General features: G+C 33.9%; 1 protein-coding gene and 1 long non-coding RNA gene across 2 annotated transcripts; both read left to right on the forward strand.

The window, feature by feature from the left end:
- The first annotated feature begins 2760 nt into the window (after positions 1-2760).
- LOC113737303 (uncharacterized) lies at positions 2761-4922 on the forward strand. Its single transcript, XM_027264553.2, has 4 exons — positions 2761-4150; positions 4242-4446; positions 4558-4730; positions 4837-4922. Exons 1-4 carry the CDS (start codon positions 2761-2763, stop codon positions 4920-4922), a joined length of 1854 nt encoding a protein of 617 aa, XP_027120354.2.
- Positions 4923-11935: 7013 nt separating this feature from the next.
- LOC140038643 (uncharacterized) lies at positions 11936-14075 on the forward strand. Its single transcript, XR_011842218.1, has 3 exons — positions 11936-12123; positions 13189-13246; positions 13860-14075. It is a non-coding gene; the product is annotated as an uncharacterized lncRNA (long non-coding RNA).
- The last annotated feature ends 2721 nt before the right edge of the window (positions 14076-16796 follow it).

The following is a 16796-nucleotide window of genomic DNA, read 5'->3' on the forward strand; positions in this document are numbered from 1 at the left end:
ATAACAGACTTTGCTTTAAATAAAACCGACTGTCAATTGTCTTATTCATGTACAAGGCTTTAAACTTGTCCCACATGTCCTTTGCCGAAGTTTCAGTGGCTACCTCCCTCAAAATCTCGTTAGAGAGATTTAAGATAATACTGGACCTTACTTTCTTATCTATTTCGGCAAAATTTGCATTTGTCACACTTTTTGACTTTTCTTAATTCCTTGTGTTGCTAAATCAATTTCGACTCTCCATCTTGAGCTACCACATCCCGAAATTTACATTCCTGTCGAATTGCTTGACAACAATCTTTGTTATTATAATATTGCCACAGAATTCAAAACCTTTGAAGAATTTTTGATATCAGCTTGTTAGGTCTAACCCCAGAAAATCGACGAAAGAATTTTTGGCAATCCCAAAACAAATAATAAAGCAAAAATAAATAAAATAGAAGCACAAAAATTTACGTGATTCGAGAGCAAAATTTCACCCATGATAGAACTACTTTTGACAGCAATTTTTCCTCAGAATGTATTATACAAATTTGTAATTTACTATGCCAAAAATTATCTTAAAAGTTAGGAGGACTATTGTCATCCAATTGACGTTTGACTAACTGCCTGCCTTCCAGTCACAAACTGACAACAGATACTAATCACAAACTTGATTACAAATCACAAACTTGACATCAGACCAATGTTTTCAAACCCGGACCGGACCAGCCAGTTCGACCGCGAATCGGCTAGGCGCCCGGTCCAGTCCATAGCTTATGTTGACTTTGATGAAAAACCGGTCAAACTCGTAAAAAACCGTTCAAACCTTCAAAATCGGATCGGACCATGAACCGCGGTTTTCCAATTTTTGAGTCAAAATTGACAAAATTTTCAATTTTGACCAGACCCTAATCTTCACTTCACTTCAGTCTTCCTCTTCGCCGCAGTTCGCACTTCGCTTCGGTCGTCATGGGTTCCTCTCTGGCTCTCTCTGCAATTGCCGAAAATTGCCTTGCCTGCAGTTTCTATTTCCTTCTCCAAACTCCAATTTGATCCATAGCAATCAGCAAAAAGGAAGCACCGAGGTCCGAAGCTTGAAGTTTTTGCACCTGCTGCTGCGATTCCAAGCCAAAAAAACTCTGGAATTCAAGCTTATACCAGGTTCGTTTATCTTTTTTCCCTTTTTTTTTCCTCTCGTTGTTGATTACTGGGTTTTGGTTACGATCCCTCCCATCCTCTCGGCCCTCTGTATATATACTGCTGTAATTTTGCAGCCTAATCCTCGGATCACTGTGCCTAATCCCCTTTTCTCTGCATCCGCAGCGCTGCTTTTCTGTTCATTTGTTTCTTGAAGGGACGTCCCGACAATCCCATCTCGTTCACACCATCTTCATCAGCTTTTCTCGAAACCAACTCTGTCTCAGGTATTTTACTTCATACGCCTACTGCGCTTCTATGTTCTTCTTTCAATATGAATGGTTTACGGTACTGATATTCGGTAATGAAATGTGCATTCGAAACATGATTCTACTAATAGTCTTAAGCATCATTTATTTGGGAACTGAAACTGTCACCAACGAAGGCCAGAAAGCCAGACCAGAATCACACGAAATACATACTTACTGATGCTTAACAAAGTTAACCCTGACCCCTGGAAGTTTCGAAAACCCAGGCCAGATTGTGTCATTAGGCGTACCAAAAATTTTGAATATCTGCAAAACAAAACGACAATGATCTTTAAGGCCACAGAGAAGAAAATTAGCTTGAAATCCATACAAAAATCTACAGTAACATGACAGATGAAAGTTGTCAAAATGTTAACCTTGTCAAGTTGATCAACTTCTGTTTTCCCATTGAATAGTGGCTGCTTCGCTGAGCCAAATAAAAGATTTTAATTATCTCAACTAAAAAAGACAATAATGCATAAAACTACTCTCACCTGTACCACAAAGTAACCACCAAGTTAGTATATGGTTTCAAAGGGCTTCCATATTGACTAATCCAAAGTCACGGATCTTTAACTCACCACAATTATTTAAAAGTATATTTGATGTCTTTAAATCTCTGTGCAAAATCCAGTTATCGTGAAGATACTTAACACCCTCAAGAAATGCACAAGGCTTAGGGAAATAACTTCACTCGTGCTAAACGGTTGTTTCATTATCTCCATTAACCCCTTTAGATCTTTTGGTGACAGTTTCAGTTCCCAAATACAAATAGTCTTAAGCATCATGCATCACTAGGTGTATATTTTAGTTTTGGCAATTATTACAAGACTAGGATTATTTTTTGCTAAGGTGTATACCAGGTTCGTGTGTATTAATTATTTGTTTAAGACTAATTATTTTTAAATATCTCATTTTAGGATGGACGCCGGTAGCGGTAGTAACTCACAATGTTCACCGGGGGGAGCATTCAATAGTGAGGAATCTGCAAGTCAACCCCAAGGTCATAGGCAGAAGATAGATATAGCATGGGGATATGTTTCTGAGGGCAGAAATGCACAAGGAAGAAAAACCATGACATGCACTTATTGTTTTAAAGTATTTCATAGGGGTGGCATCCACCGAATGAAGCAATACTTAGCAGGAGTAACGGGCAGTATTACTTCATGTGCACATGTTGATCCAGCAGTGAGGCTTGCAATATTAACATCTTTGCAAGAGAATGATAAAAAATCTAAAGAAAAAAGAGGAGATTTTGGGGTCGAAAATCCTTTTGGTCAACAGTGCACGAATTTGTTGGTAAGAGGTTCCACCTCCTCGAGTAAGGGATATTTCAATGAATGAGGCTGGTACATCATTAGGTAAAGGAAAGAGAAAAACCACTGCTCCTACAGGTATTCGTGCTTTCTTTAAGGGTGGACGTGATAGTTCTCAACCTACTATCAAAGCTTGTTTGCAAAGTAAGGATAAATGGCAAAATATTGATATGGCCATTGCTCTTTGGTTCTATGATGCATGTATTCCCATTAATGCTGTTAATTCTCCATTTTTTCAAAAAGCTATCGATCAAATAGCATCAATGGGTCATGGTTATAAAGCTCCATCTTATCATTCTTTGCGAGTCACTTTGTTGCGAGATGCTAAGAAAGATGTGCAGTTAGTTGTTGATTCATTTCGAAATACTTGGGCTGAAACTGGATGCACTATAATGGGTGATGGATGGAAAGATAGTAGACAAAGACCATTGATTAATTTTCTGGTTTATTGTCCTAAGGGTATATCTTTTATTAAGTCTATAGATGCATCTGACATTGTGACAAATGCAGAAAATTTGTGCAATCTGTTTGTTGAAATTGTTGAAATGGTTGGTTCCAAAAATGTGGTGCATTTAGTCACTGATAATGCTAGCAATTATAAGGCTGCTGGAACTTTATTAAATGAAAGATATCCAACTATTTGCTGGTCTCCATGTGCTGCCCATTGTATCAATTTGATTTTGAAGGATATTGGTGAAATGGGTACTGTTAAATCTCTAGTGTCTCTTGCTTCTACAGTAACTGTTTTTGTGTATAATCATAAATATGTTCTGAATTGGTTGAGAAAAACTGATGGGTGGAAGGAGATTATTCGTCCGGGGGAAACACGATTTGCCACCACTTTTATTGCACTAAAGAGCTTACATGATCACAAAGACAGCTTACAAGCTTTAGTCACTAGTGGAGATTACAAAAAGTTCTTGAAAATGAACAAAGGAAAAGAGGTCAAACAAATTGTTTTGGATGATAGATTTTGGAATAATTGTTTGATTACAGTGAGAATAATGGGTCCTATTATTCGGTTGTTGAGAGTTTGTGACACTGATGAAAGGCCTTCTTTGGGGTATGTGTATGAAGGTATGTTTAGAGCAATTACTGGAATCAAGAAGTTGTTCAGGAATAGTGAAAGGCTATATAAGCCTTACATTGATATCATCAATGACCGATGGGATAGGATGTTGAGGAAAAATTTGCATACTACGGCATATTTTTTAAATCCCGCTTTTCAATATGACACTGCCACATTCTCTACACATCCAGAAATTACAAATGGTTTGTTGGATTACATAGAATCAAAGGTGGATTGGTGCAGTGAGGAAAATTTAACAAAAGAAATTGGAATGTATCGAGAGCGGGAGGGAAGTTTTGGCAGAAAACTTGCTATTCTTACTAGCAAGAAAGATAGACCAGGTAATTTATATTTTTCTAGCATTTAAATCTTTCTAATATATATATCTAATTTATAAATATTTTGTTTATATTTAAATTTTGAATATGACAGAGAATTGGTGGAAACTCTTTGGTTGTGATGCTCCCAACTTACAAAAACTTGCAATTTGGGTTTTGAGTCAAACAGCTTCTTCCTCAGGATGTGAGCGTAATTGGAGTGTTTTTGAACGTATTCATACTAAGAAAAGAAATAGGTTGGAGCATCAAAGGCTCAATGATCTTGTATATGTGCATTACAATTTGCGTTTGCAGTATAGGTATATGTAAATGGTTTATTTTTATAAATGACATTTCATTCTTTTTAAGAAAATATTTTAGTACTAACTAAGTGTATATGTTGTATATATACACATATATATATGTTGTAGGCATAATCAGCAAAAGAGATCGTATGACCCCGTTGATTATGAGTCAATTGATAAAACAGAATTTTGGGTGGTTGAAGAAGAACAAGAAGGGGAGCTTGATTATGAGGAGTTAGAGGAAGAGCTTGAAGAACCTCCAATTCATGGTCAATGTTCAAATTCTGAACAACTTGAAGGTTAGTCTAACATAAATCATAAGTTTGATGCAAAAATAAAGCTAGTATGATATGATATTCAATTGTTGAATATATATATATATAATTAAATATGCTGATTTTTTAGATGATGAAGATGAAGCAGAAGATGTTGATTTAGAAACATTTCAGCGTCGAAACTTTTTTAATGATGAAGATGATGATTGGCATTAAATATTCAAATGGTAATTGGTATAGAATTATTTGTACTATTTTATTTTTATTTTTAAGATTTGTATCAGTTGGTGTAATGAAACTAATATGATTTTATACTTTTATCACTTGTCAGTGATTCATATAATGGTCTTGGATGATGATGATGACTTGTCAAGATGGCTTTTTTTGAAGTTTTGTTGTCCCAGAATTATGAAGAAGATTATAGAAGCTTCAGAAATTGGACTCGTTTGGACCCTTTGATTGTTTTCTAGACCTGTATTGTTTTTTGTTAATTTTAATATTTAGACAATTGGACATGTAAGTTGTAAGTTTCATAACTATGTTAATTGTGTGTGTTAATTGTTGGATATTGCTCTTATATTTATTGTGGTTCAGCATTTATATCTTATTCTATGTATAGGTGTGTGTGTCTATATATATATATATATATATATATATATATTTATTTATTGAACTCCGATTGAATCGGTCTGACCGATTGAATCTCGACCCTTTCATCTCACCGGTTCGATTGACGGTCCGAATTTGAAAACATTGCATCAGACACTTTTTTCTTTTATAAGAGAACGTGAGGAGCTAACCATATCGAAATCAAAATAACACAATACTAAATCAATTTCATTGGGTGAAGCAACCTCTTAAGTACTGTTCTTTCTCGGATTCAAGATTTTAAAAGTCAAGATATCCTCGAATTCTTGGATAAGATCAACAGTATTGGTCATCACCCTTCCACGTATGCTTTCTCATCCATGTTTCTAGCAACCTCATTTTCGTTCCTCTGTGATGACAAGCTGTTCTAGAAATAATAATCATTTGACCACATGATTAAAAATCACTAACGTGTCGCCATATAAAGTAATATCTGACAAGTTGCAACTTATCGTTTATTTTATAATTAATTTATTTTACTATCTGACCCAATGTAAATTAATTGTTAGATTCTATTCATTTTTAAAAATTTATATTTTTTACAGGAAGGAGAACAAAAATACCATAATAAATGTCAATTTAACGATCATAAAAAAAGAGTTCAAGTAACAGGTATTTAAGAATACTTCCTTCTTGATAATTTGGCCGATGACAGCATTTAAAAGAAAGGGCTGCTGGCTGGGGGCCGCTGCACAAGATATAGGCATTAGAGTAGGACTTTGATAGAGATTTGATAGGGGAGGACTTTTCTCTTTTAGCTTAGTTTTTTTTTTTTTTACTTTTCCCTTGGATCTCTTTTTGGTTTTTTTCCTTCCTACGCATGTCAGAGGACTGGAGCCTAGCTTTTGACTTTTCCTTGTTAGTTTTATAATAGCTTTTCTCTTCGTATGTTGGACACAAGCGAAACGCCGAAACCCAATTGATAACGTCCTGTATCTTGCTTTCCTTGTTGATTGGAACGAATGGAACTCTCAAGAATCAGCGACAATGGCCGCAATTACTTCTGCAATTATGTGTGGGTTTTTTGCATTAAAGATGAACTAATTTCCTTACTCTAGTTAAGGAGCAACGGAGGTTTTGGTTCGCCTCAAAATTATGAAATCGATTTAATTTTATCTTTTTTTGTTATTTATTGATATTCGCATATTTCTTGATTGCAGTATTTATGATTATTTAATTAATTGATTTTCTTGGATCCAGATAATTAGTTAATTTGGTAATTTAATATCAATTAGAACATTAAATCCGTAATTATTTAATTGACTTGAAATAGTGACAACTGGCATAATTGGATTTGTATCAGGAGAATACGCGGGTAAATTTAAAATAACCCTGATAGTGCGTTATTTGGTTAGAATAGGGCTCCTCTAATACGTAAGGCAATTAGGGAATTAAATCTTATGTGCGTACCTAGGATTATTTCTCAATTAGAACAGTGATTAACGGGCGTACCTTAGTCACCGACACAGTAAGGAGGGGTTAACTGTCATCGCTTGTTTGGCAGTTATAACCTATTTATTAATAAATAATTAGAATTGCATGTGCATCAATGATCAATTAAGTGAACCATTGCTGAAGTTATTTCTTGGCTAGACCTTTAATTATTATTACCTTGATTTTAGTGAATTGTCATTTAATTTTTAGTTGGCTATTTTATTTTTAGTTGAATTGTTTTAAGTGTCATCCTCTATACAAAAACACCCCTGTGTTACTTTGGATTTTTAAAGAGACAAATACACTCAATCCTTGAGGATACGACCCTACTTGTCCTGTTTACAAATTAATAATTATTTGTGTAAGAGTCATCCCATTCGGGTATATCGGATCAAGCAAACTCTTCGGGAATAGGGTAAATTAAGTAACCTATAGCACATCTAAAGTCCCTGCTCCAGTACTTAAAATCGGGTTTTGACTATTTTAATTGACAATTAAGTTTATTTTTATTATTGTATAGGTTTCGACAACCTGTCAATCTCTCACCAACTTACCTTTGTTTGACAAGTACCATTTATTTCCTATCCATTCTAATTTTGTGATTTGGTTTGACCGACGAGTGCTCAAAGGGTACTCGTTAAAAGGAGTTCAAATGTTAGTTTTTTGAAAAAATGTAAGTTTATTTGCAAAAGCGTCACAATTCGAGATGTGCAATATATGTGAGTATGTGTATTTACATAGCAACTTAGGCGCGCCCATTAGTAAAACTTTTCGTAATTGAGCTTGTATTTAGGTCTTGTTTAATAATTTAATTCAGCACTTAAATTTAATAAATTTAAAGAATTATCCCCACATAACGAGAGCAAAATGTAGTTTATTTGCAAAAGCGTCACAATTCGAGATGTCCAGTATATGTGAGTATGTGTATTTACATAGTAACTTAGGCGTGCCCATTAGGAAAACTTTTTGGAATTAAGCATGTACTTATGCTTTATTTAATAACTCAATTCAACATTTAAATTTAATGGATTTAAAGAATTATCCCCACATAACGAGAGCAAAATTTCACCCATGATAAAACTACTTTCGACAGGATTTTTGGTCAGAATGTATTATAGAAATTTGCAGTTTACCATCGAGAGCAAAATTTCACCCATGATAGAACTACTTTTGAAAGCAATTTTTTCTCAGAATGTATTACACAAATTTGTAATCTACTCTGCCAAAAATTATCTTAAAAGTTAGGAGGAATTATTTGTAATCTACTCTGCCAAAAATTTGTAATCTACTCTGCCAATTTTTTCTCAGAATGTATTACACAAATTTGTCATCCAATTGACGTTGACTAACTGCCTGCCTTCCAGTCACAAACTGACAACAGATACTAAACTTGATTACAAATCACAAAATTGACAACAGATACTTGTTTTTTTTTATTAGAGAACGTGAGGAACGTGAGGAGCTAACCACATCGAAATCAAAATAACACAATACCAAATCAATTTCATTGGGCGAAGCAACCTCTTAACTACTGTTCTTTCTGGGAATCAAGATTTTAAAAGTCAAGATATCCTCGAATTCTTGGATAAGATCAACAGTATTGGTCATCACCCTTCCGTGTATGCTTTCTCATCCATGTTTCTAGTAACCTCATTTTCGCTCCTCTGTGATGACAAGCTGTTCTGGAAATGATAATCATTTGACCACATGATTAAAAATCACAAATGCATTGCCATATAAAGTAATCTCTCACCATCTTACCTTCGTTTGATAATTACATTTTATTTCCTAACCATTCTAATTTGTAATTCGATTTGACTAATGAGTATTCAATGGAAACTCGTTAAAAAAAATTCGTATTAGTTTTTTTAAAAATATATAGTTTATTTGTAAAAGTATAGCAATTCGAAATGTGCAATATAAGTGTGTATGCGTATTTATATAGCAATTTAGGTGTGGTCATTAGCAAAATTTTTCCTAATTAAGCCTTTACTTAGTAACTGGCATTTCTAGCCAAATATAGATTGCGTGCCATTAAAAAATTCTTCAAAGGGCGGTGTGTCTTTTCACACTGACCTTATCAAAGACGCGTCCCATGCTGGTCGGCCGTGACTTTGGTGATTAGGTCCGACAAGTAATGAATTTACTTATGGGGTACGTCACCACATTTTTAGGCCTATAAATACGAGGACTCTGGTTCGTTATTTTGATATGCTAAACTCAGCAAACAGGTTTCCGACAGTCACAACCAGTTACAAGTATCCATTTTCGTTCATATTAATTAGCTAGCTAGTTCTCCAAGGGAAAAAATGGCTGAAGCCAAATCTGCTACTGTCACTGATCAGGTGAATAGTGATTCTATTGCCTAGCCAGAGCTAGATTTCCTTCTTTTTCAAGTTTGTGTGTGGTTTTGAGAATCAACTCATAAACAACTTGTATTTGGAAAAGTATGAGGAGTTGCAAGTTAAAGTAATTTCAACGATCTTGAATTGTCTTATTAACTGATCGGATTTAGTCTTCTTCTGATTGTTTGTTTATTTGAAGGGATTCTAATTGATTTTGGGAACTCAATTGTTTTGCGATTTTCTTACTGGTTAAAATGTTTGGGATTTACAGATCGACATCAACTCAATACAACCAGTGGCGCCGGCTGACCCTCACGTGGTCGGGATCGGACAATTTGTAGTGGAAAAATTTCACCACGGCAAGCTGCATTTCATCGCCGTGATTGGCGGATTCACTTGGAATTGTGAAGGAGGCAAGTACTACGCACTTATCATTCAAAATCAGGATTATGAGGGCGCCACATTTATCCATAAAGCACTCGTTGTTGAGGCCAAAGGTGAAACGAAACTCCTCTGGCACAGGAATTAATCAAGCACTACTATTGATCAGCTGAGGATAAAGGACTTTCTTTGGGTACTTAAATTATCTAGTGTCTATGGTGTGGGTTTTCAGTTTATGCATGGATGATGTACTGCTGCCATGCAGACATCTTTCCACTGTTGTACTAGTATGTTAAATAAGGTGCACTTATACCAACAAAATGCACCATTCCGTCTATTTTTTTAATTTGTATCCTTGTAATAACATGCAAAAGATGCACTTTTACGAACAAAAATGTACCATTAAATGAATAAAAACAATCGTCTGTTTTTGAGTTTTATCTGTATATTTTGTTTCTATGTTACTTCCAAGCAAGTTCCGATCCCTGAATTTGTATGTCAACTACGTACTATGGTCTTGTTAGATATTTGGGTTGTCCTCCTAAATCTGCTTTTAATATGATAGAATCTATTTGTGGTAGATTTTTTGTGGGGTTCCTCGGAGGAGCAAAGGAACACGCCAGTTTCTAACTCGGAATGGTCCTAGCTAGTTCATTGATCCAGCTCCCAGAGTAGAGCTGTCTGGTCCTGCCATCACCAAACTAAGAACATGTTTCCTTGAAACGCCCATAGAGAATGCTTTCTAGGATCAACCAAAAATGATAATAATAACAGTAAATGTACCTCCATTTAGCCATAAAACACGAGGCTTGTTAGAAGGATTTTCGGACTCCGCAAAATAGTAGAAGAGAGCTTTACCAGTCTTCGGATCAACAGTAACATACCCTGAATATTGATCACACTTTAACCCTTTTGGTTGCCCCGGCAACGCTACTACCTTGTCAGCCGCCTTCCAAACCCTCTTGAGGACCAATATAAACTGGCGTGTTCTCATTTACGTAATTGTCTACTTGATGGGTGTCGAAACCACCAAAAATAAAATTCGTACTCCAAAAAGATATACTTTTGAGTACAATGGTGAGTGGAGTCAAAAAATAATAATGTAAAATTAAATAAAAATAATTCAATAAAAGATAAATCACTAGTCAAAAATCTAATCACCACTTTAGTTCAATTAACTAATCATTGATGCATGGATAAAATCATTTATTTATAAATAAATTAGTTATGGTTGTCAACAAATTTTAAGAACCTGCCTACCTCTCCTTGCTACCCTCGATAACCACAGCAAATTTTGTGATTATTACTCTTGCCAATTAAACAACCCTAGACAAACTTTTAGGATTTAACATATTGACAAAATTAATTATTACAAAAGCTACCCATTTGATAACATTAATTATTACAAAAGTTGCCGGTTCTAACCAATAAACACATAAGTTTCCGTTTATTTGGATTCGATTATATATTTTCGTGACCTATATTTGAAAATTTTTACTACAATCAAATTATATCAAATTATATCACTTGCCATAAATACTAAAACCATCAAATAATTATAGATTTGATGATTTAGATGCAATATAGTGTTTCAATAATTAAATAATGGCCAATTATTTAATCATATAAAATAATCATATTAGGAACTTGAGAAGTTCGGTAAAATTTTCATTCCCTCAAAGGTTCAAGGCAAATAAATTTGATAGGGATTTTGAGAAGTTTGCTAAAATTTTTAAGCAATTGCGTATTAATATCCTTTTTGCCGATGTTATTTTCAGATTCCTTCGTATGAAAAATTTCTCAAGGAGATTATGATTCAAAAGAGAAAATTGGAGGATTGTGAAGCAATAGCATTAACGGAGAAGTGCAGTGCCATCATACAAAATAAGCTACCACCAAAATTGAAGGATCCAGGGAATTTCTTTATATCATGCATGTGAGGACCAGAAAAAATTTTATTTTTTTTAAGTTTTCTCCTATTTTTGAAAAAAAATTAATTTATGTTTCCTTTTATTTTACTTTACTTGCTTATTTGCTAGTCTTAATTTGATAGTGATTTTAAAGGTTAAGTTAAGATTATTCTTTTGTTCCCTTTTTATAATCTTGATGCATGTTAAGTTTCATAAAGTATTATGGTAGTTTAACCGACTAGTGAGATGTACGCATTATATTTGATGGACGAGAATGGATGTGATGCTAGAGGAATTATGTGATTAGAAGTGTTAAAAATGTATTGGAAGAACACAAGATATATTGGTTATTAGAGAAATACAAGAGAGACAAAAGGATAGACATGAAACCAAGCCTCGACAAGTGTCGTGCATCCATGAAGTCTTGACCAAGACATGGACCAAGAGAAGTCTTATGTTTATCTTCCAAAATTGACTCAAAAACCTTTACTTTCTTCTTCATTGTGGCCGAACTTAAGGGAGAGAGAGAAGAGAGAAAACTTTCAAAATCCTCTTGATTTCCTTGCTTAATTTGTGAAAAAATCCATGATCAACCCTAATTTACTCCATAAAACCTTGAGTTAATCTTGGAATGAAACTTTTGGTGGAATCATTTGAGGAAGAAAGTTCTTATCTTACCATTTATCTTGGGATTTTGAGGTATTTTACTAAGAACCTCTCTTTTTCCTTCTTATTTTGCCATTTAAGCAACATATAACTTGATTAGGATGGATTTCATAGAAGAATTCATGGTTTTGCTTAGTAGGTTGCAATTTTCAGCTTTGGAATATATTGTTCAGCCTTGTTATGAATGGTTTTGCTTTGATATGAGGTTGGATATGAAATTTTAGCTTTGAAATGAGGTTATCTAGCTTCTATATTCGAATTTCCAGCTTTAGTGTTAATTTCCAACTTTGATTTTGTATTTTCCAGCCTTGAGTTGAGAGTTTCCAACTTTGATGTGGACTTATGAGTTTGGATATGAAGATATCTAACTTGAACATGCACTTCTAGCTTTGTTATATGATTTTTCTAGCTTTAGTGGTCAATTTCCAGCTTTGAGATGAAAAATTTCAGCTTTGGTGTAAGTGATTTGGAGCTTGATATATATGTTCAAAGTTGATAGTTTAGTGGCCTAAAGTATGCACTATTTGTCCCCTATAATATGTGGCCTTGATTGAGGTTCATTTACCATGAAACTAGGATTTGAATGGATGGTTAACTTGAAGAAATTTGGGGACATATTGCTGGATTTTCTTCTTGTTGGTCATTTTGGGGACCTAAATTTGGGGACATAAATTTAGGGCATTTTTGTTTTTCTCTTGCATATGATTTTACTCAAAACACTTGCTACAATCTATTTCTTTGCATGTACGTTAGTTTTGAGCCAAGACAAGAGGTTTAAATGAAAGGAAATGAGTTTTATCAAATCATTTTCTAGTTGGACAATTTCCAACTTGGCACCTTCAAAGTCTTGACATAATTTCCTCAAACTTTTGACTATAATCGATGTTTGTGTGCTCCAAATGACTCTTGAAACATGGATTTAGTATGCACACAAGGTTTTCCCCTTAATTTGAACAAGAAAATGTTATATTTTTTATTAGTTATATGGGGATAAAACTTGTGAACTAGTGTATTTTCTAAATGAAGTTTTGAACCCTCAATTTCTTCATTGTATTTTGACTTTGTTTACTAGTCTTTTAATATAGTGTATGACTACAGGACTCGAGATATTTCAAGAGGACAAACCGGGGCTGAAGTGAAAGAGTACGATTGATTGGTGAGTGTTCTTCGCATGTTGTGCTTTAAATGACTATGTAGAATGTTTGTTTGAATGTCAAATACTTTCTAATGATTGTTAAATGGATTTTCAATGGGTGAGTGTGTACTTTATCACACTTGACCCAAAGTGAAAGTGGATTTTCAATGATTGAATGTTATTTGTGCATGAATGTAAGCCTTTGATTGAATTGGGCCCTTGCCCTTCATTGCCAGTCGACTCGAGCCAGAAGCAGACTCGGTCGGGTGGCTGGTGACCCTAGGACAGTGTTTGGTATACTCAAGTATGATCACGAAGTTGGATGGAGTACTAGCCAGTGTATGCAATGCAATGATTGAAACGAATGACTGAATGAAATGAACACTGAAGGAGTTTTCACTTTCAAATATTTTTAAATATTGGAGGGATAAGGGAAATGGATGACGAATGAATGACTGAATGAATGGCTCAAGTGAGTAGTATCCTTTCAATGATTGTTTCTTGAATGACTGTTTATTATCGTGCAAAGTGTATAATTGTCAATTGTAGCATTTCTGTGCTTTATCTACCTAACTGCTTGTTTGGGAATCTCACTAGGCTTTTTGCTCATTCTATTAGTTTGTTTTCCTTATAGGAGTGGAGGCCGGAGCAAGTAAGCGTAAACTAGTGTATATAATCTTCATTTACTAGTGTGTATAATTTTCATGTACTAGTGTGTAGATGAAATGTATTTGGGATATTTAGTAATGTAATCCTATATTTCACTTTTAGATTGTAAATTAAGTGAGAATTATTAGTTGAATTGGGAACTTTTATGTTAATCTAGAGACGTGAAAGACTATTTCAAGAATGTTAGTGAGTGAGTCCTGACGAGAGTTGGACAGGCGGTCCGCCCAACTCTTGGATTCGTCCTAGGGAGAGGTGGAGTCGTCACAATGCACTATTGATAACATTGATTTTTTTAAAGTATTATGTAACCTTGGTGCTAGTGTATCAGTAATTCCTTTAAGAGTGGTTAGACAATTAGATTTACATGAGTTTAAAAGTACTAATATTACTTTGCAGTTAACTGATAGGTCTATTAAATATCTATTGAAAGTGTTGGAGAATGTATTAATTAAAGTATAAAAAGTTATCGTCTTTATGAATTTTGAGGTATTAGATATGAAAAAAAAATGTCTATATCAATTATTCTTGGCAGACCATTTTTAGCAGTTGTAGGTACTATTAATGATGTTAAAAATGACAAATTTAAGTTTCAAATATGTAAAGAAGAGGTAGAATTTAATTTGAATGAAATAAAAAAATACCATTTTTTTACTGATCATTCTTGTTCTATTGGCACAATTGATAAGTTAGTCAAAGAGTTGAGTCGAGTGAACTGTGACTTCGACCCTTTTGAGATTTGTTTGATGAGTTTAAAAATGCAAGAGGGAGACTGTGAAGAAATTAAAGAATTGGCTAAATATTTAGATTTTCAAACAGCTTATAAACGAGATAATGTTTATGAAAATCTTGATCAAAGAAAAGAGCCCCCACTATCCTCGGAGATTGAAGTTCCAAAATTAGAACTCAAGTCGCTCCCAAATCATTTATGGTATGAGTTTTTTGGAAAAAATAGCACTCTGCCGATAATTATTAGTGCTCACTTAGATGAAGAACAATGTGCAAAATTGTTAAGGATTCTAAGAAAACACAAGAAGTCAGTTGGACAGACAATTTCTGATATCAAAGATACAAGTCATTATATATGCATGCACCGCATATTATTAGAAAAAAATCACACACTAGTGGTAGAAATGCAAAGAAGGCTCAATCCAAATATGAAAGAGATGTAAGAAATAAAATTCCCAAATGGCTTGATTCAGGTATAATCTTTTTTTTTCTCTAATAGTATTTGGATAAGTTCAAATCATATTGTCCCTAAAAAGGATGGAAAAACTGTAGTCATGGGTAAAAATGATAAAATGATTCCATATCAATTCATGAATTGGTGGAGAGTGTGTATAGATTATAGAAAATTAAATGTAGTTACTAGAAAAAATCACTTTTCCTTACCCTTTTCTGACCAATTATTTGAGAGAATAGCCGGTTATGAATTTTACTGTTTTTCTAATGTTTTTTCGGATTATAACCAATTAGCTATAATTTTGGAGGATCAAGAGAATACCACATTTACTTACCCTTATGGTACCTTTGCCTTAAGAAAGATGCCATTTGATCTATGTAAAATCCCTGCTATGTTTCAACGTTACATGGTGGCCATAGTTTCTAATTACATTAAGAAAATTATGGAGATATTTATGGATGATTTTTTGGTATTTGGTTCATCTTTTGGTCATTATATTCATAATTTAGATTTGATTTTACAAAGATGTGAGGAGACAAATCTTGTGCTAAATTAGGAGAAATGCTATTTTATGGTTCGAGAAAAAATTGTCAGAATCAGATAAAGATAATAATGACGAAACTGTAACCAAACCCGTGATAGTAGATCCCTACAAAACATATAAACTACCAAATCTGCAAACTTTTATTACAATAAGAGCGCCTTTAGAAACCTTCATAACGTTATTTTTAGCTGTGTATGTGCACCCAAGAACCTCCAGAGTGTCCAAAGAAATGAGATTCTTTTTCAAATCAAGAACATGTCTAATATTAGTAAGCGTTCTCAAAATACCATCATGTATTTTAATTCAAACTGTACCCTTACCAACAACATCACAAACGGCATTATTGCCCATGAAAGCAATTCCACCATTACAAGATTCATAAGTGAAAAATAAATCCCCATTGGGACATATGTGATAAGAGCACCCCGAATCTAAGATTCATTCATTTTTAAACCTTGTCCTATCATCAGTCACAAAATATTTATTTTATTCTCATCAACTGCAGCACAAGTTTCGATAGTTTAGGTACTTTTTTTCACTAGGTTTCCCCTTTTACTTTAATCTTTTCAATTTAAAGTAATTTGCATTAATGTGTCTCATTTTGTGATAATAATTGCACTCTAAATTTTTGTGTCTGGGTTTAGATCTAAAGTTAGATCTACTACTGTCAAATGTTTTTTATTGGTTCTGCCCCTAACCACCAGACTTTCCCCCTGATTCCCAAATTTCTTCAGTAATATCCCTGTCTATCTGCTCCTTTGATTTTAATGCAAATTTAATTTCACGATACGAAATTATTTCTTTTCCATAAATCATAGTATTGTAAAAATATTTAAAAGTGGGAAAGGAAATACAAAAGTAGCAGGGCCTGATTTTCAACATCAATTTCAAATCTATATTCTCCAAATTCATAATAATTGAATCAAATTTATCAAGATATGAGAGTATAGATGTACTTTCAGTCATGCAAAACATATACAAACTTTATTTTAAATAAAACCGATTCTTAACTGTTTTCTTCATGTACAAAGCCTTAAACTTGTCCCACGTGTCCTTTATCGAAATTTCAGTGGTTATCTCCCGCAAAACCACATCAAAGAGATTTAAGATAATACTAGATCTTGTCTTCTTATCTATTTTAGCAAAATTTGTATCTGTCACACTCTTTGACTTTTTAT

This window comes from Coffea arabica, chromosome 3e (genome assembly GCF_036785885.1).
Source record: "Coffea arabica cultivar ET-39 chromosome 3e, Coffea Arabica ET-39 HiFi, whole genome shotgun sequence".
Classification (NCBI taxonomy): Eukaryota; Viridiplantae; Streptophyta; class Magnoliopsida; order Gentianales; family Rubiaceae; genus Coffea; species Coffea arabica.